This window comes from Oenanthe melanoleuca, chromosome 3, assembly GCF_029582105.1.
Source record: "Oenanthe melanoleuca isolate GR-GAL-2019-014 chromosome 3, OMel1.0, whole genome shotgun sequence".
Classification (NCBI taxonomy): Eukaryota; Metazoa; Chordata; class Aves; order Passeriformes; family Muscicapidae; genus Oenanthe; species Oenanthe melanoleuca.
Window position 1 is genome coordinate 39,747,131 of NC_079336.1, and position 25,025 is coordinate 39,772,155.

At 33.0% G+C, this 25,025-nt stretch overlaps 1 protein-coding gene across 2 annotated transcripts in view; it reads left to right on the top strand.

The window, feature by feature from the left end:
* The window catches only part of GRIK2 (glutamate ionotropic receptor kainate type subunit 2), a 356,624-nt gene that overhangs the window by 179,846 nt on the left and 151,753 nt on the right, over window positions 1-25,025 (top strand). For both annotated transcript variants that reach the window (XM_056488408.1, XM_056488407.1), the window contains 3 exons: window positions 8,366-8,509; window positions 9,796-9,903; window positions 17,014-17,127. In XM_056488408.1, coding sequence (XP_056344383.1) covers window positions 8,366-8,509; window positions 9,796-9,903; window positions 17,014-17,127 — 366 coding nt within the window. The remainder of the gene's footprint in view (window positions 1-8,365; window positions 8,510-9,795; window positions 9,904-17,013; window positions 17,128-25,025) is intronic.

Here is a 25,025-nt window from a genome sequence, read left to right on the forward strand (position 1 = left end):
TTTGAAAAGCTCATATACATAAACCCAATAAAACAACTTTTCTTTATCTTACTTTGTTTATTTGTATAGCATTATTTTTAATGTATTTTTACTGTCTGTATGCTTTGCTATTCAAGCATATCTAAGTACCTAAAATTTCAAATAAGCTTTAATTGTCAAGGTACCTGTCCTTACTAGACACTGAGGATCTCATTAAAAGTTACTCAACTTTACCCAAATCAACACAGTTTAAAGCTGTACTTAAATCAAGTAAATTTTTGTGGGCTAATATGTTATCATAATATTCAATGATAGCTGCTTTTATGAGTGCAGTTTTAGAAGATAGCCCAGAAAAGCAGTGTCACAAATCAGAATGCAGCTTTTCAATCACTGAATAAATTGCCTTACTGTAAGCAGAATTTTATTGAAACAAAATGGGTCTAATGCAAAAATGTCAATGTATTTAATTCTGTGTCTGCTCTGTGAAGCTGGAATCAACAATTCATGAGAATATGATTATTAGATCTAGCATCATAACATGATAAAAAGGGTTTTTTTTTTCTGAAATAAGTATTAATTAATGGAGAATTTCATTGAAATGAAAAAGTAATTATGCAGTGAAAGGCAGTTGGTGGAGGGTCAATGGCAAAGAAAACAAAAATAATATTCCAAGATAATTTGATTTCCTGTAATCTGTCTAGACTATCATCCGCATATAGCAGACAAGTTGATCAAAGATTTATAAAAAAAAAAATGAAGAATCCAAAAATAGATATGCTTCTCAAATAAAACTGAATAAAACCAAAATGATTTCAAGCCTCTAAATAATCTCAACGACTGAAAAATCCCCACATAAAATATCTACCTTTAAAATCTAAAAAAAGATTGATATTCTAAGTCGCAGGCCAACAGTGTGTCTTTTAATAGCTTTATCTTTAGTATTACTGATTTTAAGGGGATGTTAGTTCAAAAGAAAAAAAAAATATTTAGAACAAAACCATAGTACATAAATTAATAAAAAAATATAAAAGACTGACATAAAACAGAATTCTATTTTGAAATAAATATATACTCTTTCATGAGTTACTTTTGTTTTATACTGCTTAACAATTTGTTTTCTCCTGCAAATATGAACTTTTCAATTCTGTACAAATAATCATCTTTTTTGCTGAAGATATTGAAGTCTGTATCATTAGTTGTTTCTGAAAAAAAGAAAAATTTAAAGCAGGAGAAGAATATTTATTATGAAAACTCTTTTATTTGCATTCAGAATCATCAATACACATTTGTTTTTCTCATTTTGCCTTCCAAATTTAAAGATGTGAAAACTCTTAAGTCCTCAAATTTTTACAGGATACAAAAATAGTATATATTGAGATTAATTCTTTAGAATGTGTGGGGTTTTCTCTCTGTTTTTAAAATCTGATTTACATTTAAACTCCATGTTATATTAGTTTTTTGCCCCATTCCCATAGCCAGGTGTACTTTCTTGTTGCATATGGCTACAAAGGTATTCACTGTGTATGCTGAGTGGGAGCTTTCTGTAATTAGTTATGAATTGCTCATGCAGAAGGACTATTCATGTGGTGTGATAAGTCTTGAATGCTGAGCTAATATAACAGTAGCAGTCAGGTCTTTATTGTGGATGTGGTTGATGGAGTCACAGTGATCACAATCATTGATTTTTTGAACTCAAGAACATTTGAAAGGGAATAGACTACCAAAGACCAAATAATGATCCATTGTTCCTTGTAATTAGGTTTTTGCTATCTATCCCTAAGGTATATAAGAGTGTGATGGGGCATTTTGTTGCAAAAAAAATTATAGCTGATACCATGATTTCTAAAGTTCAGAAGGAAGGTTGAGAAAGTACTTCAGGATATCTTTCACCTGGAAATGTTACATTCATTTTTAAGGATATGTAGAAACTTATATACATAAAACTATAGAACTTAAATAAGAACATCATAACATCTTGTTCTTAATTGTATTTATAACCACATTCTGCAAAGGTTTATGCAGCCAGCTGACTATTGCTATTGCAAGATATTCACTTTAGGTAATTTTGTTCTTGAATTAGTAAAGTTTATGACATGATGAGGCATCTACAGAATCTTGAGAAATCACAGAAACTAGAATATGTAAGAAATAAATTTAAAAATACATAATTAGAAATATAATTTTTAAATTCTTCCCTCCCCTCCCCCAGTCATCATTTTGTTTGTATTTATTCCATTATTCCACATAAATGCAGGTCACCTTACAGGTTGAATGATTCATGGTGTGGCTGCAGAGGGGCTTCTGTCCCAGCTCAAGTGGTATGAGTGACTGGCCAGACAGGGAAGTTTCCTTAACATTATTTATTCCCTCAAATGAAATTTTCTCTCATAATTAAGATTTAAGCTCTTGTTTCACAAGAATGGCAAGATGTCCTTGTCAGAAAAAATAACTCTAAATTTTCCTTTTCACTTCAGTTTGCATTCTAAATCTTTAATATTTTATTTGCTAAAATGAAGTTCTGGTCTTCAATCAAAGGTCAAGCAGATGGGAGAAATGCTGCTGCAGTTCTTATTCAGTGAAACAAGTTTAAACTACTTTTTAAACAGATTTTCTGTGTCTATTTAGGACAAAATTTCAAGTTGTCTGGAAGTTTCATCTGCAATAAACTAAAATCAAGCAGCAATGAATGTCTACCCCCCTAACCCATTTTCATATACTTCCAGGTTCTTAACATCTAAATATTCTATTAAATGACATTGCTATCTACGAATGTTTTGAGAGATGAAAAAAGTTCTACCACTTCAGACTTTTATACCAGGAAATATATATTTATTGTGTCAATAAAAGAATGTATATTCTTTCCTATATGTTAACAAAGCAATGACAAGGAGTATGGAAAACATATCACTGTCATTTGGAATGCTTTTCCTATTCCTTTTTTTCTCTTGGCATTTTCTAAAAATTGTCATTGTTCATGTTCTTCTTTATAATTTCTCTTCAAATTGACATCAAACTAGGATGCATTGAGGTGACAGAAGAAATCCTTTTTTTCTTTTGCCTTTTTGTGTAAGGAAAAAGTTGCACTTTAAAACATAAAGTTATCTGACCAGTTCACCTTTTCTAGATTATAAAATAAATAAAAGAAGTTTTGTTAGTGTAAAGTCTTTTTTGGTAAACTATGAAATAATTTGCTTTGTTTAGATGTTAAGTGTTTTGGTGATGGAGAAAATAATTTGCATCTGTTTTGTCTCTACTTAAAATCACATACACATGTCTGTAAACCAATCCCCTGGTAAAATTCATTAGACCAGCAAATGTTAAAAACATAATTTAAACAGCGATGTACTATTTAAAATACTAGAGTATTTTGAAAAAAAAAACCAAAAAAACGCTAACTAATAGTCTTAAAAATTAGATGAACATTGTTTATAGCTTACTGGTGCTCATACCTTCTTACCTATTGGAATGTATCTTTGGGGATGAAAAAACATATTTGTGCTCTTTTCTTAATTGTACCCCAGAGTGGAGTTAAGAATGTGTCAAGAAGTAAGAAAACATGAGCATTAATAAGCATACAAAGCAATTTAACAGTTCATAAAACAGTAAAATTTAATCCCAGGCTGAGAGATTTATTAAATCTCACTTAGCAAAATGGTTTTGTGGGATGTGTTAGCAAGTGAGAATTAAGTGAAATGATTTCAGGGGCAGTAGATTTTATTAGCTGAGGAGGGGAGGAACTAGTTTTGCAAGCCATTTCTACTTAATTTCATTCACTTTGTATAATTGCCTGAGTGTGGGAGAGCTTTCTGTGAGTAGTAGTAGTAGGTCTGGTCTCTGGAATTGGTGTGCATAATGCTGCATTTGTCAGGCATCATCTAACTGAAATGTCTTTTGTTGATGGGCTTGTGCAGAAGTTCTTCTAATGGTTGTTAAAGATATTAAAATCTGACACAATTTAAGCCTCTACCAGTAAGATAAGATGACTCTTATTGAATTTATAAGGGCTTTTTTGTTTTGCAATATTTTTTATCCATGCTTGGTTTCTGTGTTCTTTAGCACACCAAAAAAAAAAAGACAAATTCCTCAATATTAATCTCTTGTTCTGGACCTTCTTGAAAAATGTCTTAGTAGGGCAGATCTGAAGGTAGAGTTTGGAAGCATCTGAATTTATGGTGAATTAGGTAGAGTGATATTACCAAGTGATTGACACCACTTCATTATATAAGAATTTTGGGGAAAGTTCTTATGTTACCAGTTACTCTGTTCATGTGTTAAAATCATATTGTCCTAACAAAATTCAAGATCTAGCCCTTAAAACTTTTTGATCAAGTATTAGTAGAATCTATAATAAAGAAACTACAAATTTTTATAAGTAAAAATAATCTTATTTCTAAATGTAGCCTATCATTGTTTCTGTAGTTTGTATCCAGTAATTTTTAAATTCCACTTTTTAATTTTTCATCATACAGGATAAACTTTAAGGAAAGTAATAGTGCCAGTAATGAGACCTCTTCTGCACTGTAGGTAGTCTTTGCTTCTTGACTTCTAAGTATAGTCAGACTTTTAACACATCATTTTTTTAAAGTTGTTCAGAAGAAAGAATGCAGAGGCAGCTTCTATAAGAAAATCAGTCTTCAAAGGCAAATAATGATAATAAAAATCCTTGGAGGGAGTCCTACATCTTTTCACTGTGCTCACAATGGAAATAACCTTAAATATAAGAGTAATATTGGGAAAAATAAAAGAAAGGTGGTAGAAAAAAAAATGGAAGTGTTTTGTTTGTTTATGAAATATGCTATTTTTTCAAGGTTTTCTAACTAATAATTATGCATTGTGTGTTAAATTGTCAGTAAATAGAGAAGAGTAAGTAATTTTCAGAGGAGAAGTACTGCTTCATTGGCTAAGGTGATTATAGGACATTTTTGATGATTTTGAAATGAGTAAGTATTCCACTGCAAATCCTTACTGTGCAGTGATGCCTAAGTAATGTTCCTTTTTCCTAAAAATGCTGGGGAGGGAGGAGATTTGATTAAGCTGTCTTGTTCATTGTATCTCCAGTTTCTACTACTTGCTCAGGCTCTTAGATTAAAGAAGAGCAGCTGCTGTTCTCACTCTCCAAATTGTACTATGTCATTTCTGTCCTTCATAAACCTGACTATGAATAGACTGGATATATTGAGTGTCAAAAAACCCCCAAATCCAACAACCTGACTTTGCATCCAGTGTTCTATCCAGGGCATTACTCTTGTGTAAGAAATAAAATACAATTTGTAAAGGCCAACAGAAAATTCATTCCTTATGGAGCATTCTTCACCTTGTGTACTTACACTCCTTTTTGCCAAATGGGAATGCAACATTCTCATTCTGTTCCAAAGTCTTGGATGGCCAAGTGCCATACATGCAAGCTCATCAAGAAAAGCTTGTTGCAGTATGAAATTGGCATGTTAACACTTAAACCAGTGACCACAGTCAGTCTGAATTAAGTTTGTTTCAGATGATGCTATGATCTGAAATCCAGTCAGTAATGAACCACTTATTAGATATGATCAAATAAGTTTCACAATGAAATAAAGATTTTATATGAATTGCTCTTCAAGGACTATGTCAATAAAATGTCAAAGTGCTCTTTCAGTTCTATGCATTTATTGAATACTTCTGTCGTGGTCACCTAGGAAACAAATGCAGGTATACATTCGTGAGCATTTGCAGTTCCATTTCATTCTTGTTGCAGATAAGGAAGTCACACTTGAAAGAACATAAGAATTATTTTAATTACTGCACAAAATTTTCCAGAATACATTAGTGACCATCAGACACTAAGCAAAATCCTATGAACAGTTTGACCTTTTAAATGTAGTTGGATTTATCTCACAAGGAAAAAAATGTTTACTGACTAAAGATAGGAAGACAAAGATGATCTTGAAGAGAATAATGAGCTGCATATGAAAATTATAAGATGTTCTACTTGCTGTAGCAGTATTATTCAGATACTATATATTATTCAGTATTATTCAGATAATATGCAGGTAAGGATAGCATAAGAACTAAAATGTAATGAAGTATATGCATACTTTACTAATCATCAGAATAAGCTTGGCTCATGCTATGCATTAAGTGAACTGTACAATATCTTCCATTGAAATTTTTAATAAGCCTGTTCAGTTTAATACTAAACTGATTAGAGAATAAGAATACTATATACCAAGGTTAATTTTTTACTTCTGTTTTAGTTTGAATAGGACATTTTCTTCTAGAATATTTAAAGAACTATTCAGACTTTCAAAAATAATTTTAGCAACATATTTGTCTTGGCATAAAAATCTAGACATACTTAATTTATTGTGTGTTTGTAACTTTATATTAAAGACAGTAGTAAATGGTAGGTGCAGATTCAGATTTATCCATCTGATAGGACAGGGCCTGTCAATAGAGTTGTGGATATGACACTATGGCATTTTCTTCCTCATCTGCTTTGTCTTTAATAAATAGACTTAGTGAATGTGTTTTCAGAATCAGAATGGTAAGGGGTTGGAATGAACCTTAAAGGTCATCTAAACCTAGCCCTGTCTGCCATGGACCAGGTTGCTCAGTGCTCCATTGAAACCAGCCTTGAGCACGTGCAGCAATGGGAACATCCACAAAATCTCTGAGCAACCTGTTCCAGTGCCTCACAATGTATATCTGCTGGAGCTTATCATGTGCCTTTGACACCTTTGGGTGTTTTTGTCATGCTACAGATTTCTACTTCAGTATCTTAGAGAATTTGACAGAAAGCTATTTTGTTCTGCATTGGGTATAATGTCCGTTTGATTCCTACTGATGAGTCTTAACAGTTCTGCTTTCAAATTTGCATCTAATTAATCAGTTGGTGCTGCTGTTGAATTTCTGATAACTTCTTTGTGGGTTATTTTGCTAAAGTCTCATAGAAATTTCAATTTTCCTTCATTGGTAGAAGGACTACAGATTTGGAAGTCAAACTGATTTAAAAAAACCAGTTTGCATTTCTGAGCCAGATTTATGTGTTGTACTTATTGTGTAGTTTATTTAAAAAGCTGTTGTCTAGACTTCAACTACTGCCAAGTCTTGCTTCTAGAATATTAAACTTTGCATGACGCTTACTCAGCATGTCGTTCCAACTTTTTGGTGTTTCACTGCCTCCTTGTCAAATATCAGCTTGCCTTAAAAGCACTTTAATGCCTTGAAGATAATGAACAATTTGGCAGCAAAAATATTTTCTGACTGATTTGGAGCCGCTGCATAAACTGCTTGGAGCCTGAGATCATTGAAACCTCTTATATTGGCTATTTTAAAATTATTTCTGTTTGAATTCAGAAATCTCTCCTTGGGAGAGCCATTTCAATGTGAGTGTATATTTTTCTCTTTAACAGTAGCTTATGCACTATAATGGTAGAATATTTTTGCATTTTTATGTTTAGTTTTATTGTAAAGAGCCTCAGGATGCCTTTGCATGAAAGGCACTATATAAGCTCATTCTGTATTGTATTGTATTGTATTGTATTGTATTGTATTGTATTGTATTGTGACAAGAGCAATAATCTCCAGGTTTCCTATCCATTAAAGAACTAATTTCACAGCTCACTAATTATGTGAATGGGAAGGGGAAATAGGTCCTTTTTCTCTAAGGTATGCTGAGCAGATGGCATGGCACTCATTTCCACCAGCTGAATCTCAGGTCCTCTTGTGCTTTTGGTTCAGAGGCTTATCAGGCCCCTGTTTATCAAGGAAAACATGAGAGAGATATCACTTTCTTGTACAGCCTGACAGTGTGTGCTGAGAGACTGTCTGTGTCCCTTGCTAACACAACACAGCAAACACTGTCTATTTATTTAGGGTGGGACATGAAAACTATTAAATTTAATGTGCATTTTGATTAAATTCTCATCTACCTCTGATTTATTGAAGATACTGATTAGTTCTGCCATAGGGATTTGAACTGATGCACATTAAAAATTATTAATGAATAATGTTGGGATGGAATCTTATCTGTGATTTCAAAACAAAAAGCATTCCCGAACCTGTACACTTTCCTTTATAGCAAAAGTTTTGTCGGCTTGTTTCCTTTTTCCTTTTGCATCACTCAAGAAAACAACCAACGCGCGGAGTGATTTATATGGCTCCCTGATGCGCTGCTTTTGAGTTATCAGATGCTAGCTGAAAAGTTGCTATCTGAGCCCTTTTAATGCTGAGACTGACAGAAGACCCTGACATAACTCATGCGCGACTTGGCAGCACGGCTGCATTTTGCACAGGCAGCCGGGCCATTTGTCCCTCCAGCGGAATGAGCGGCTCTAATTAGTTGTTCCCGTGTCTGAGCTGGCTGTCCCGAGCCCGCTCGGCGCTGAGGCTCCGCTGCCTCTCGTTGCAGACGGACGCGGCGCTGATGTACGACGCGGTCCATGTGGTGTCGGTGGCCGTCCAGCAGTTCCCGCAGATGACGGTCAGCTCGCTGCAGTGCAACCGCCACAAGCCCTGGCGCTTCGGGACCCGCTTCATGAGTCTCATCAAGGAGGTAAGCCGCTCAAAAAGGGTCCTGCCCCCCTGCTTGGCTTCCTCACAATTCCTTCTTTCTTTTGCTTTCGCTCAGTTTGGCTTCTGCCTTTCTATTTATTTATTTTCTTGGTAGGTGGTCATCTCTCATCTTGCTATTTATAAGGAGTTTAACAAGCAAGACAGCATTTTTATTTGAAAGTGGGTTTTCCTGAAGTATTTCTTAGACCAAAAAATTTATGTGGAAAGTTGAAATAACTGCATTCTGAATAAAACTTATGTTTGTAGGTAATTGGGTCTTTATGGTGCATTTGTGGCATAAAAACCCAAACACCTGAAACTCTAAACCATAGAATAAAACCATAGACCGATCATGAGAAATTAATCTACTAAATATTGGCATAAGTTTAAAGGGGCTGGGAATTAATTTTACTTCCTAGTTTAAATTAAGTTTTTTAACAATTTTTATCAATCAAGTGAATTACTATATGTCTCCTTGACCCCCCAAGATGCTGTTTAGATACTGACAGATAGTGATAGCAAAACTAGGAGATTTAAGGTGATAAAGGCGAGCACCATAGACTATTCAAATCTCTCATACACTAACTCCTAATACAGTGTTTCTCAATCTAGATATGCAAAGTATTATGATGAGGAGAATTATTTGCAATGGAATGCATTTTCTTTTTCAATATTGGTTCCTTCCAGGATGATAATTTTATTTCCCACATTTCCTCTCCTACATTGTGTAGTTTCAGAACTAGGGTAGATTTTAAGTTATTAAAAAAAGAGGCCGTTGCACTTTATTAAAAGTGAGGAATAAGCTCAGTAAGGCTGGCTCATTGACCTCAATTTTTGCTGTCTCAGTGTGGTTTCAGGGGAATCAGCGTCTTATAAAAGTAAGCCTTTATTTGAATGAAATTTCCTGAGAAAACTAATAAAGTCCAGCATTGAAGCCTGGGGACTGGAGATGGGTAGGTATGTAGGAAAGCAGAAGGGAAAATGAATGCAAGAATGATGAAGGAATGAAAACAAAACAGCCTTTTATCTTCTTCAGTAGAAGAGTCTATTGCCTGACATGAGAGTTAAAAAATTGTCTGCGAAGACTGAAAGAAAGTTTGATTTCATTTGCAAAAAATAAATACAAAATATTAAAAAAAAAAAAATCAGCCATACGGTAAATTATTTACATAAAATGAATAACTAATGATCCCATTTTGGCAGGAGTAGCTTGTCCTTTCTGGGAAAAAAAAAAAAAAAAGAGGAAAAAGTATTTATTTCTAGAAATTGTTTTTTCTTTCTCCATAGGCCCACTGGGAAGGCCTCACAGGCAGGATAACTTTCAACAAAACTAATGGCTTAAGGACAGATTTTGATTTGGATGTCATCAGCCTCAAGGAAGAAGGTCTTGAAAAGGTGTGTAAGACATTTGCCTCCAAGGAGACGGGAAACAAAACAAAACTCGCCCCCTAAAACATTTACAATAGCATTACATGTGTTATGTGAAAGAGTATACCTGTTCTCAACTCAATATCTCTATAAATGGTACTGAAAATTTAAGAATTTATATCCTGACTGGGTTAGCTGTCCTCTGACATCAGGATTTCTTGTAGAGAGGTGGAGGGAGAGACCAAAGAAGTGGGAAATGCTCTTTCCATGTAGCCTAACATTGCCTATATTTGAACTTAAAAGCTCAGGAAGCATGTACAGACATTTGGCCTGCCTATATGACACCATCATGGTCTGAAATCAGATCATCTTCCCTCTGGCCACCCTGCCATGAAGAGACAATTGCAGGAAGCTTCAGTGTCTCATGTTGTGATCAGCAGGAAAAGATTTTGCAACTGGCATCTGCCTTGTGGTTTGTATTTAGATCTGGTGCTCAGTATTCTGTAAGAACTATGTTTTCCTTAATCTTCAGATAAAGTTCTATCAATTATTGCCCCAAGGTGATGATTGTATGCACAAATAAAAACAGAAATTAAGGGAAGGGACGATACTGCAGGGTTGTATTTCCTTTCTTCTGTAAATCAGTGAATGTAAAAGCTAGCATAAACAACACATTTTCCCAAAATTTTGTCTCACAAGACTAGCTGGGGAATATTAATTTTCCCTATTGGGGAGATTTGTAAAAGCTCAGAAACCATGAGCTTGTCTTGAAACGGTTACATATATAATAATGTTTTTGTTGTCCAGTGGAAAACGTGTGATTCAAGAACTAAACAATATTTTAAAATGTTCAGCAGTACACTGATATTAGATTTCTCCTATGAAGTTTCCCATTAAGTGACCTCTTGCAACTTAGGAGGGGAAAAGTATATAGTAATGATTAGGCTTGAAAAATAAATTAGTATTATGTACAAATATATGTATAGTGCACTGTTTATAAGGCAACCTGCTCCTCTTACTGGAAACAGAAATGGAAGAATTGATGACATGGTTATAGTTAAATAAGTCAGCATGGACTGAAGAGTTTCCATGTAAGTGACAACTGTTGAAAATGAGGGAAGGAAGTCTGTAATTTAGGATGGCTTTAAGAACTTTAGGTGGCATTTGGGAACCACAAAGCAACACAAGGTTTCTGGAAAATAAAATTTCAGTTGACAATACACTAGGAGATATATACATCAGAGAAAATACACAGAGAGAGCAAAAAAGGTCTACAGAGAAATATAGAAGACAATAAAATTCAACAGGAAATAGAGTAGTTCTCTAAAACAAGTAATAGAAAAAAGGAACTTGGGAAACAGTTATATTGAAAGTTAAGTAAGAGACAATACCCAAAGTAATTGTTGAAACACATGGATATTTAAAAAAAAATAGTATGTGCTTGAGTTGTATATAAAGATTTTCATAGAAAAGGAAGATACTTCTGCTATCTTCATGGCTTATTTTGGTCATGTGGTAAGTGGAAGTGTTAATATGATTTTTTCACCAAAAAGCGTAGACAACCTTTGGAAGGAGCAGAAAGAATCAGTTACTGTATATGAGCAAAACCAGAGCAGTTTCTCTAGGGTATAAGGAGATGAGATTAGGAAAAGGAAAATTCAAGTGTATGCACAGTTGACTGAATTTCTCACTAAACCTATGAAACATATGGCATATTTTACTGAAAAAGATAAATCAGTGTCCACAGAGAAATATTTCTCTTTGAATTTCATTATTCTGAAAGATCACAAACCTTATTGTTGAATCCAGAGTGAATGATTAAATTTTTGGAGCAGGACACTTCCTAGTAGAAAGAGTACATTTTAGCTAGTTCTTTTATCAAAAAGAGCTGCCGCAAATTTGGGATTTTTTCCTCCAAGATTTAATTCTGTTAAAGCTGTGATGAGTCATCCTTCTCTCAGTCCCCTACCTCCCTCCACATGTGCACTCCATCTCTCTACATCATACTCTTTCTTCCCTTCTTTCTGCTACTCCTTCCTTCCTTCCTTCCTTCCTTCCTTCCTTCCTTCCTTCCTTCCTTCCTTCCTTCCTTCCTTCCTTCCTTCCTTCCTTCCTTCCTTCCTTCCTTCCTTCCTTCCTTCCTTCCTTCCTTCCTTTCCTGTTCCTTAGTCTCTCTCTCCCAACCCTCCCTGCCTCTTTTCCTTTCCATCTAATCCCTCTCCCTTGTACCTATTAATCTCTTCCCATGCCCTTTCGCATTATTTTCTTTTTCCTTCAGGAGCCTTTTTTAACCTTTGTCCTTATCTGGTATGTTTTAAATGCTCTTCCCAAAACATCTTGTCAGACATATCAGTCTATTTGTAAGTGTTCCTGATCAGTTTTTTTTTCCTTTTTTTTCTGTACATCCTCCCACTTTTGGGATGAGAAGAGGTGGGGATATAATAATTCTGTGCACCAAAATATATATGTCATGTATCCATACTGTAAACTGTTATTATTTCTTCTAACCTCTTTCAAAATTAGGGGGAAATATTTCTTTAGTCAAGCACAACAGTTTAACTCAACAATTTCAGTTGCAATCTATAAGGAGAAAAATATTAATGGAAGGAAGAAAAAAAGATTTATAGTGAAGAATTGCTAGAAGATGCATTTTTTAAAACTCCAATTATATAAAAATATGTCCTAGAGAAATTACTTGGTTAGTATAATCAGTGTAACTGGGAAATGACCTAAAACACATAAGTTCAATGACTGCTGAGGTCAGTGAAAACAGAACGATTCCTCACTGATTTAAAAAAAGGCTATGTGCAATACCAGATTTTACATAAAATACTTGTTCCTGAAACTCTAGAATGAGAGGTGATAATCAGGCATCAGTCAATAAGAAGTATGTGTTTCCAAATAAAATTTCATGTCTGCCAAAAGTGATAGCTCCTTGTAAGATGAAAATGACAAGATTAAGAGATGATTGGAGTGCTGCTAATATAATACACCAAAAAAAATTATTAGAGTCACTTTGGACAGACAGAAACTATTCATGATTAAGCACAGTGAAAATCCAAAATTGTGACACTTCAGCATAATAAATTATAATTTAAATTGCAGTCAGACAATCTTTACACTGAGGCTGAATTTTGAGGAAAATCATTTTATACTTCAAGGAGATAAAAAATACCTGAATTTAATGCCACTTTTGATATGAGAATTAGTGACTGAAGAAGAATCACATATCCTGAATAAGAGACGTTACAACTAGCTTGAAGCCTTGCTCAGAAATCTTCACGTAGGATGAACATAAATGACCCAAAATTAGTTATAATTCATTGTCTAACATATCAATATATGATCTTGTTTTATTTTGTATCTTTAATAATCACCTGGATTAAAAAAAGAGAATAACATAAACAACAGGTTTTGCAAGAGAGGAAAAGAAATAATGAAAGAAAGAAAGACAGTAAATCTGTGAGATCCAGTAGTATTGAAGTATTGTTATTAATGTTTTATTTGGCATAGAAGGCATGAATATTAATATTACTGAAGAAAGTAAAATAAATTAAGCAATCTGCAAATGGGAAATACAGAAATATGAAAAAACATTATTATTCCTAATGGAACATAATTATTTCCTTCATGTAATCACCCCTACTGCTAACTGCTCCATAAAATTAAATAAAGAAGGTATAGATGGATTTGACAACTCTTTGAGAGTTGAGCATGGCTCTGGTTCTGGCTGCTTAGTCAGTGGATAGCACTGCAGAAAGGCAGTGATCCTTCCTAGTACAATGCTTGTGGCACTTCACAGTAAGTCGTATTAACAGTTTTGATTGACTTAGAGAAAAAATAATGGTAATTTTCTCAGGAGAACTTTGAAGAAAAATCAAAAAGAATAATACTTGAAAGTATACTTATCTATTCATGAAGATAAATCACTTTTCAAACATGCTGAAGTAAGAAAGCTACTGAATCTTTTTGACTAGCATCTCATGAGACTAAATCTCAGTAAAGTGCTCTAGAGCATATGTAAACTCAGCAAGTTTGAACTTTGGTGAGTTTACAGTGCTGCTTTTTTCGGGGGGATGGTGAAATATTTTTCTGGTTTTGGCTAGGACAGAGTTAAATTCCTCTGTATCAGCTTGTATGGGGCTGTTGGATTTGAGCTGAAAACTGCATTGATAACACAGGAATGTTTCAGCAATTGCTAAGCAGCTCTTATACAGAGTCAAGGTCTCCTTAGCCTGCAGATTGCAAAGTGATTCTGTCCATCTACTTGGGAAGATCTGGCTTCGAGGGACTTCAGTAACCTGGTAGTCAAAATACAACCTGGAAGTCAAATATGTGGAAGCTTGGATGCAAGTTTTTAACCATTCACATGAATTTGGGAAATTGTATTCCATGTCCTTGAGGACCATGGCAATTACCCTGTTGAATACTCTGTGATCTTCAGTGATGAATGTAGCTCTTGGAAGTGTTTCAACTTAAATAAGCTAATTCTTGCCTGAGCCAATTCTATCTTTCATTTTTCTTTGTCTCACTGTGGAGAGTATGTTCATGGGTACAACTGGTTTGGGTCCTATTCTTTGGATAATAGGTGTTAAAATATTCAGATTGGATGGTTGCTTCAGAATAATTTAGTCATTTAGGGGAATTGGAAAGACAAATAGGAGATTGAGGGCTTGACAATATAGTCAATATTTACAATATATTTACTATGTGAACATTTTTTCTAAAGTATATATATATATAAACACCTGTTTCAAATTTTAGGAAAATTTGTAAGTTTAAAATAAATGTCATGCAATAAATTAAATTGTAGCTTGTTTGAATTTCAGTTATAGACTGCCTTGATGCACTTTTTCTACTTTTTTGGCATTTAAACTTTTCTAGTAAAATCACATTGGCAATTTTATTAAGTTCAAAAAGCTACTTAAAAACTAAAGCACTGTGCTGAAACAAATAGAAAATAATTATTTTGCTGCATTGTTTTTACACAAATTTTCTGTAAGGAGCAGCTTTGAAAACACATTTGTGTGACTTGGGAGCTAAACATATCACTAATATATAAGAAGCTGTGGTGCAAATTGTTGTATTTGAACTCATCAACTAAGATAATCCAAAGAAAGTCTAATTTTGAACCTCTAACTTCTGGTCAGTTTCTTAGATTTTTGGCTAACAAAAGAAGCAGTAAAAGTACAATGAACCTAATTTAGGAATATAATGCATCAATTTATCAAGACAGAGGTTTCTTTCAAAGAAACTATTGCATTTTAAGAAATGCTGTGGATAATTGCATGTTTGCAGTAGATTAAGTCTGTAGTTAGAAAACATCCAAATTCTAACAGTTGATATTCTTTAGCTTGTTGTTGTGACTATAATAAAAAGTAGGAGAGGAAGTATTTTAGTCAGCAATGTCTTATCTTTTGCCAATATAAATTTGAATTATAAATACAAATTTGACCAAAGCAAATGATTTAATGAATTTAGGATTTGAAACTGATATAAGATGATGGTGTTTCCTCAGAGATTTTTGTGCTACTTGTGTACCTGGAGTTATATCTCATAGAGGAGATTAGTTCAGCTTCAGTTGTGCAGTGACAGGCTCAAGTTCTGGTCTTTGTCATTCCTTGTTATTCTACTCCACTTTGGTCTTTGAAGTAAAGCAAACACTGTGATTGTCATAATTAGCAGAACACTGCAATTAAATTTTAGCAACCCTTTTAAAATTTCTTGATTGTGGCCAAGCTGCAAGGCTGAACATTATGTGTTTTCTGAAAGCCTTTCAATTCACCAAATCAAATTGTATTAAAACAGTAAATGAAGGAGAGGTTTTTTGGTAGCAGGGCTTAATTTCAGTACTTTGAAATGTTGTGTTAGATGTTATTTTCCAGTTGAATTTCTGAGACACACATATTCTTTTTTCCCTTCATGATTCTTTGATCAGTTTATGAGGTATTGAATGGCCAAGTTCAAAAGAGTGACTTCTTGGAACTGAGTGTTAAGCAAGGAAGACAGACAAAATACTGATTGCTGTGGAACAGAAAATTGTAGAAAAAGAGATCAAATTTTTCTTTTCTTTATTACAGTATCCAATGATTCATACTCTGCTGTAGTCTCAGTTTTAGAAATGGAACTCTTTTCATCCACACCACACTGCATCCTAAATTTACTTTACAACCCTGTGGCAACAAATCATTTAAAAGCATACAGTCTCTCAGGACTCAGTTGAAAATATAATTTTTAAAATAGTATGTGTTTATATACATAGATATAGATATTTACAATGAATCCTTACAGAAATTTTTAGTTTTTTTCTAGTTTTAGTTTTAAAATATCTTTACCATGTATTATAGATGTTACTTACTGTTTGAAATTATGTTTAAAATCCTTTTAAAACCAAAGTATGACATATTTGTGGGGTTTTTTAGACAATGGAGTAATACAAACTGATCTCTAAAAAAGATAGTTATATTTACCATTTTAACTGTATAGGGATGAAAATGCAGATAAATTACAGATAAGCCTCATTTCTTACTACTTAGTATGTAAGTCTGTCCTTGACCTGAACCTTGAAGCATAACTTTGGATGTTCCTATTTAGTTAAAAATCCTATAGACTTTATTTCAAAGTATAAAATGTCAAAATACCCATGTGTTGAAGATTTATTTATTGTACTTAACATGTTTCTGTCTTCTCCATTACTTTTTCCCAAAAACATGTTTTGTCCTGCTGTTCTCCCTGATCACAGAAAAGGGTAAATTCTTTTGTAGAGACAATGCTCTCTGCCCTGCAAATGAATTTCTGCCTATTAAATTATCTTCCGATGTGGTTAATGTTGAGAAATGGAAAATTAAGTATTAAGAGTATCTTTAGATATTCTTTATTTTTTATTCTTTAATTTTTACACCTAATGTCACACTTCACAAAACATAATTTGGTGTATTAATCATGGGGAGGTTAATCATGTTTTATATAAACAGACTTTAAATATAATGACAGAGTAAAATGGAACAAAGTTTAATAATAACTCTTAGGAATCTTTTTTTTTTCCCATGAAACAATCTGTTTTTCCTTGAAGTGTTCTTTTCTAGATGCTGAAATGCAACCAATGGGCAATTTACACAGTATTTTACTGTTTTATAGGTTGGAACTTGGGATCCGTTGAGCGGCCTTAACATGACAGAGAATCAGAAAGGAAAACCAGCAAACATCACAGATTCCCTGTCCAATCGCTCTTTAATTGTCACTACCATCTTGGTGAGCAATTGCATTTACTTTTCCTGAAATGCAGCTATGCAGAAAAACTGATAGAATGTGACACACTAATTGCAATAGCAGTGAACAGTCTTCAGTGTGCATTACCATTAATATTTACCTAAAATTATTCAGAATTTGTGGCGTCATGAATGAACTCCAGTTGATAAGCTAGTCGTGGTTGTTTACTCTTACCTTAATCATGAGCAAGTTATCCCAATTTTATAGTGATGTTAATTGAACAGTAATTTAACTTTTCTTATTATTGACTAAAATGTTTTCTTCTTCACAAAGCCACTTTTTTCAGTGCCATACGAGAGGACAAAAGATAATTGGTTTTAAAATGTGTTTTGTTGGTTAGCCTGATGACTTTAGCCAGCAAAAGATTTATTGTTTTTGTTTGCTATTCTAACACCTCAAAGGGAAGTACAAAGTATTTAACATTTATTTAGCATTGTTATTACTCAATTGTTGAGATTAAATTTTTAGTCATACAGCTATTTAATTGATTTGTCCTTTGAACTAGACCAGAAGAAACAACTTGCCTAACATCTTTTTTATTTTCACTGTTGGCACTTTACAGCAGAGAATGAGGTATTTTTTACTTATAATTAAATACATTTATTTATGTAAAAATAAGTATTCATTAATTTCCTTGCAATAATTTTTATATAGTAATTTTGATTTCAATGAATATTTAAAACTTTCTAGAAGTTTGTCTGCTGTGCTTGTCTTCTGCCACCATTATCATTAATTTGCAGATATTAAAAGGAATCTGCTCCCTGGTAGTAGTATACTTTATCAAGAAGCTTTTACCTACTAACATATGACATTTCAAACTAGAATGAGCTTTTACAGGTGCATAGTCACAAATGCCAGTGTGCTTTTAACCTCTTATGTAACATAAGTAATATAATTTCATCCAGTGTGTAACTTTTTCATTGCTTATGTCTTTTTACAAGTGATAGAAAATCTTCTGAAATCCTTAGTTTCTTTTATTTCACTAATTGAAAAATATACACCAGATATATAAAACGGAACAAGTCTGACTCACTTTCAGATATCATTTCTTGTTATAATAAGACCAGTTAAGATTTACCACAACTTCCTCTTGATTATAGTAATGGTACACTATAGTTTTAGTGTACATATATAATTTAGTTTATAAATTTATGATTGCTTGTTTCTTTTTTAAATGAAATGGAAATGAATGTCATACATTCTCTTACAGTAAAACAATATATTCTAGATTATTAATCTGTCAATTTTCTTCCCACTGACTTTCACAAGTTTCCTACATGTAAAAACTACTGCATTATCAAGTAAATTTTATTATTAATTCCAATTGACCTCCCGTACTCTCTATACTGCTGTTTCTTTGTACCCATATATCCTGCCTAGGATTTTTCTTGATGCTTTTCACTGATATGTAACTTTAATTCATGTGAACCGAATTGCTGCTAGAATTACTGCTTTACAGAATATGGTCCTGTCTCTGCAAAAGACAGTAAAGAACCAGCCTTTGTATTTGCACTCTTCAATAGTCATCATTGTATTCTTGATTCCAGATCAGTGGTAACAATACTGCACCAAGGATCAATCCCTGCAAGATTGCATAAGAAACACTCAATAACTTAGGGTGTTTCAAGTTCGTTTGTGTTTTAACATCTGCCTGTTGATGAGGTTTGATTTAATATATTCTAAGTATCATATTGCTTTTATATAGTGACACTAGCAAGATTTTGGTTGAAATAATTAGCTCAAGAAATGGTAAATTGCATGAATGTAAAGAGCAGTGCTGTCAATAGCACTGATTTTAATCTGGTAAAGCTTGCAAAAGAAGACTTCCAAGATTTAAGAGAAAAGCTGCTTTCTGTAATCAATGATGCACTTTCTCTTAGGAGTTAACTTTTGGTTAGTGGCCATTAGAAATATCCATCTTCTTTGCAGGTATCTAAATAATGCAATTATTAAAAAAAACTTTAAATTGATGTTACAAGTTGCTTACTTGTAGCTGCCTTTTTCACTTCAGTTATTGTTTAGTAAAAGTTTTGGTAATTGCAGCTACTCTTTTCAGCTATGAAGAATGGTGCTCAGAAGAAGTGGGACAAATTGGAAGAGCTTTACTTGGATTAGTAGAAAGGACCCAAAGCATTTTTGGTACAGAAACACATGTACTAGCTTAATTTGGTAGCTCTATCTCCTTTATGTTTAAAAATACATTTCTGTTGGACAGAAAGCATATTACTGAATATTCATTTTATAGCACTGCAAGGGAACAATATAAAATGCTAAATCTCCTAGAAATATACCTACTTCATCATCAGCTTCCTTTTCTCTTCTTTCTTGAGTCTGCAAAATCTTGCTTAAATGAAAAAAGAAAAGGCAATTCTATCATTTAAGCTGTTCATATGATTTTTCTATGATGTATTTTTCACTTTAAGAATTCCCTACAATAGTCTATAGTATACTGCCAGCTGTGGAGCCTTAATCATTTTTCTCTGTAGTTTGCTTTGGTGTTCACTTTTCATTTAAATATCACAGTCTTTCTTTTATTTTAAATTCTGTTTCTGAAATTCAGAGCAATATCTTTTTCCTTCTATATTTTGCAGTCATTAAGATCTTTACAGCTGTGAATACACCCTGCATTTTCAGTGGTGGCTGTCTCTAGAAGAATAAAATATATTGATGGGAAAAACAATAAAATATAAAATGTGATTCATTAATAAATCTACTTTAAGTAAGGACAGAACTATGTGCTCCTTTTTCTATTGAATTCTTCATAATGTATTTTACAGGTAGTGAGATAAAAGCTTATTCCTTGGTTTCCCAACAGTTTGGTGCTCTGTTCTGGAAATGGACAGGGGTTGTCAGGACTTCATCCTGTGTTTGAAGCCCACCTACATGCAGTTTTTGTGAAGAAACGTGTCTGGTTTCCAAGTTCTGATCCCATAGCAGCCCAAATACCAACTGAACATGTCCACTGTCCCTGAGGACAGTCAGGGAAGGGGAAGAAACATTTGAAAAATAATAAATATGCTGGTTTTATATTTTATGACCATAGCTTTGGATATATCAATCTTTTTGATACTATTTCTTTGTTTTACTTTAAAACCATCTGCATTGAAACTTCAGAATTTCTTTTTAATTTAAAAAGTCTACTTTATGAATATTCTGAAATTAGAAAAAACAAAGCAAATAAAAACCCTACAAAAAAACAAATTTTCAAATTCAGCATTCAGGATTTCTTATTATTTGATTCTCCTAAATTGACTCCTACCAGAACTCTGAAACATTTCTTCTCTTTAGAATTTCGATTTAGGTATCTAAGCATTTTTGTTCTTTTATATAGTCTACTTTCAATTTGAAAGGGTTTTAGCTTTGGAATTAAATTTCCATGTTTATAAAGCTATGTTCATGGTACTTAGGCTCTTTTCATGCTAATTTCATACCAGCCTGGACATATTATCATACTAGTTCTTTTGCCCTGTTCTGCTGAAATGGTGCTTGTGTCCTTTCCTGTGTAGCTTTTATGTACTTTTCTGTATCTGCTTCCATGAAAGCTCTGAAAAGTTCACAGTTGTCAAGTTAAATTTTTCCAAGGAATGTGTGAAAGTTATGAAAGGTATGTGATGTTCTCAGACTTAGTAGTTTTTATGTTAGTCTGCATTTGAAAAATGATATTATCTTTTTTATCATACTTCCCTTAAAAAAATTGGTTTGAAATCGGAATAGAATTAGAAGGAATTAAGAGTAACATTTTTTATAATTTTTAAAACAATTTACTTAGTTCAAAGTATAGTATTCCCACATTGGATTTTGATATGTGCTGCTTTCTCAAATGAGTGCTGCATAATTTCTCTCCCTCTTCTCTTGGATACCCAAGAAGGAGTTTTCAATGGCCAAATTTTAAATTATTACATACAAAAGAATATTAAAATTAAAATAAAAAATTTACCTGCCATCTTTATGAAGATGGGTCACCCATGAATTGTTTTGATTGATAGTAACTAGTGGATTGCTTCACCTCTCCCACTAGAATTTTGACTGCTGACTGTGAAAACCTATTGAGTACTCTTTAAATCTGATGTAAATGTTAAGAAGATATGTCATTCTTTGAATACTCCAGTATCCCACCTTCTGGTGAACCGAATCTAATAAGTAACATCTTTGTTTTAATAGTGGCAAATTTTCAAAAATTCTCCTCTTTTCATCATTAGGACTTTTTTGTTGTTTTTAGTTTTTTTTTTTTTTTTTTTTTTTGGTGCTTTGTTTTGCTTTTCTCAATACCAATAGGAATAAATTCTAGAGCCTTTAAAAATAGGTTATTCTGTGTTGAAATTATGAAGGAAAAAAATCTATGTTTGATTAATATTAATAAAAATAAAAGAACTTGAAAATAAAACTTAGAATTTCTAATAATATCTTTGTAGTTGAAATATAACTCACAGTAATAATTCAAGTAAATATTTATTGTTCAGATCTGAAAAGAAAAAGAGAAAGTTGCAGAAAATTGTTTTGTAGAATAAATGTACTTTCATTCAAGCATTAGCTGTACATGTTTAAAACTCAAACCAGTCTGTAAAGTTACAATATTAATTACTTTTCAAAGATTTATCTTCTATTTGCAGATATAGTTTTTAATCCCCCTGTGATTCCACTGTTCCTTGTAGATATATCTTTATTTGGAGTATTTTAGCTAAGTTTACTTTTCTGTAAATTTTCTCAGAAAAATGATTTTTTGTGTTTACAAGTTTATCCAGATTCTCACTTTTAGTACTTATCTGGCTTGGGATGGGGCTCCTCTGTATCTCTCTTCACTGAAGATATTTTTATCTTGTGAGCCATTAAATCATTACTTTGATCTTAAAAGTTTAAAACAAGCTGACCTATTGTTAATTTAGAATAGCAATGTTTTCTGGAAAGGTTGTGTCTTCCTGAGCATTCATTCTGGAGTCTGTAGTCAGTGTTTATTCAGGGACTCCTGTTTCAAGCTACTTATGTTATTCCAAGCAATAATAGAACTGCTAATGGAAGGTGTTCTCCTGGGGAGATGTGTCCAGTTGAAAGACTTAATTTCAACTGAAACTGTTTAGAACATTTAGAATATTCATTTTGTGATGTGGTCTAGTAATATTCAAGGGTCATGTTTTCAGGAACTGAAGGAAAAAAAATTATGAACAGTGTTAAAGAAAGTATAAACCATCTGCCAATCTATGTATCAATCAGTTTAAAAACTCTGTCTATCTAACCAGTGATAATTGTCCTAGTGAAAGATTTTGGTGGGAGTGATAATCTGCCAAGAAGCAAAGGTGGTTGCACATTTAACTCATAGAGACATTCCTGAGACCATGTTTAGCAAGCAGTTTTACATCAGCCCATTCTATAAATTCAAAGCTTGAGCAAATAAAGCTTGTAGAGCCCTTTGCATGCACTTGCCCAGAATACCTGAATACCATGTTCATTATTTAGAATGTGTATTACTTGAGGAAAAAGCAAACTAGAGAAAACATTGGGATTAATAAGAGATATCAGAGATGAAGCTGCCAACACCAACCCTGCTTAAGTTAAATTAAAAATCACTTTACATAGTAAGGAAAAGGTCTGAAGAGAAAAAACAAATGTTTTGTACAGTAGAAGATTATAAGAAGAACTAGCATGTATTAGTAAGAAATTACTTAATGTAGCATTGGAAAAGCATTAAGAGAGTATTAATAACTTATTGATCAGTCTTCTCAGCAAAAGTTGAGAATCATTAAATAATAATAGAGATAATGTTGCAGCCCTTATCCAAACTGGCCAGAGTAAAGAATATAAATGAGTATGGAGTTGGAGCTAAGAATTTCAGAAAGGGTTGCAAGATTTTTTACTTTTCTTTAATAAAATATAGAAAAGCATCAGCGGAACAGATAAAATGACTGAGGATTTCTATAATGATCTGATAGAAAAATATGTATCAATGACCTGAATTGTTCAGTGAAGAAAATCCTACTGTACTAATCAAGTAAAAGAGAATTGAGAATTATAAATACTCCTGATACTGCACATATTTAAATTCTGTCCCCGATTACTCAGGATTGTTTGGAATGGAAGACAGAGACAAAAATGTTGTCAAGAGTCTTGAAAAAATTCCAGAGAATGGGATATTTGTGAGACTGTAAATATCTGAACAACTCTTGAGAGCAAATGTCTTGGATCAGTGTGCATGAGCATTCCAAGCTGCACTGGGATTCATTCATGCCTACAGAACAGGTCGTGACACTGTGTAAACTCTGCTCAGCAGTAGTGAAAATATTCCTGTGTTATAACACAGATTTGGCAAAAATCCTAACCCTACTAGTTAACTGGAAGAAAATTGCTGTTACCTCAGAACAAAAAAGCACATTGTGTTTTGTCTTAGCATAGCTTCTGCTTGGCCTGTGGTGTGCTTTCTTTAAGGAATTGTTATTTTTCCTGAAAAGATTGTTTTCCTTGCAGCTGTTTTCTTTGAGATATTGAATATCAATTTCCAAAGTTTATTAACAACCATTTTCACGTAGTTTTTGCTCTGATACTGTCTCTGCTTCTCAAGCTTTATTCAGTGATCCTTGTCATTTAAATTGCTTTCAACTTTCATGTTTTCTGCTAGGTCTTTGTTCTTGTCAGTGCTACATCTTGAAGAGCTCTTCTGGAGTCATTTGTTTATCTGTTGTTTGAGATATTTCTGTCAAAACATCTTAGCAGTTTGGCTGGACAATTTATTTCATGTTTGTTCTTTGCTAATTGTATGAAGATCAGTGATGAATTTTTTCAAAATATGGCTGCAACCTTACTATTTTCAATAGGAGTATATAACATTTCCTTTAACAACAAGATTCTTCCCTGCATTCTCCTTTTTATTTTTTTTTTGGGTAAAATCTTCTGTACTAAAATTCTGGTTTTATGTGATTGTAATGCTTAAATCACGGGAAAACTCAAGGCAGATGATTATATTAGGAGTGTTGACTTATTAAAGCTGCCAAGTGCCTGTGGAATAAGGTGCCTTTAACCCTGCTGAGTGCTGATGTGGAGATTTAGGACTGGAAGAATTTTTTAAAGTTGCCCTGAAGAGTTTATCTGATTAGTCACTGAGTCTTGTGTTGGTTGCAGTGATTGTATATACTGTTATTTGTCTTACCTTACTTGGTTCTTTTTCTTTTTAATTATGAAAAAATGAAAAAAATCTCTCCCAAAATTGAACAAAGACAGAGTTGAACATTGAACCTGTCAAACACAGCCTGAATATTGGTTCCATATTGTAGTGGAAAACTACCTTTTTTTCTTTTTTTTTGGTATTTTTCTCTTTAATTTTCTATTTGAGAAAGGCAATCCTATACTGCGGAACAGATGTAAAAAATACTGTTTTGCTAAATATAAATTTTCTTCCTATAATTATTACTATTCTAATAATTTTAATTTTTCTGCTGTCTGTTTGCACAACCCTTAATGTAAAAAAAACCCAAAACATTATAATTGGATTTAAACACTTGAAGATACATGCTTAAAGAAATTTAATTCCATTTGCATGGAATATCTATCATAGAATTTACTTTTTGAGTAAAAGTTTTCAGGTTTTGCTGCAGTCTTGCAAGTGACTTGAGGCAATAGACGAGTAGGTGCTTTCACTGACTTCTTTCTTCCCCTGTAGGTTTTTTACACTTTGCCTAATAAAGCATTGAGAAAGCAGTTTAAATATTTAAATGAATAAAAGCGTAAAATTTAATACTTAAAATATTTGATTGCTGTTTGGAGTTTAAACGAGTATTTTTTCAGTTGCCAAAGCACATTGTTTCTGCATTTCAAAAGGCTTGCATTGTCCACCCAAACAAAACATTTTATATGACTGTATTATGCAATCAGTTAAGGAGCACATTTATATTTAG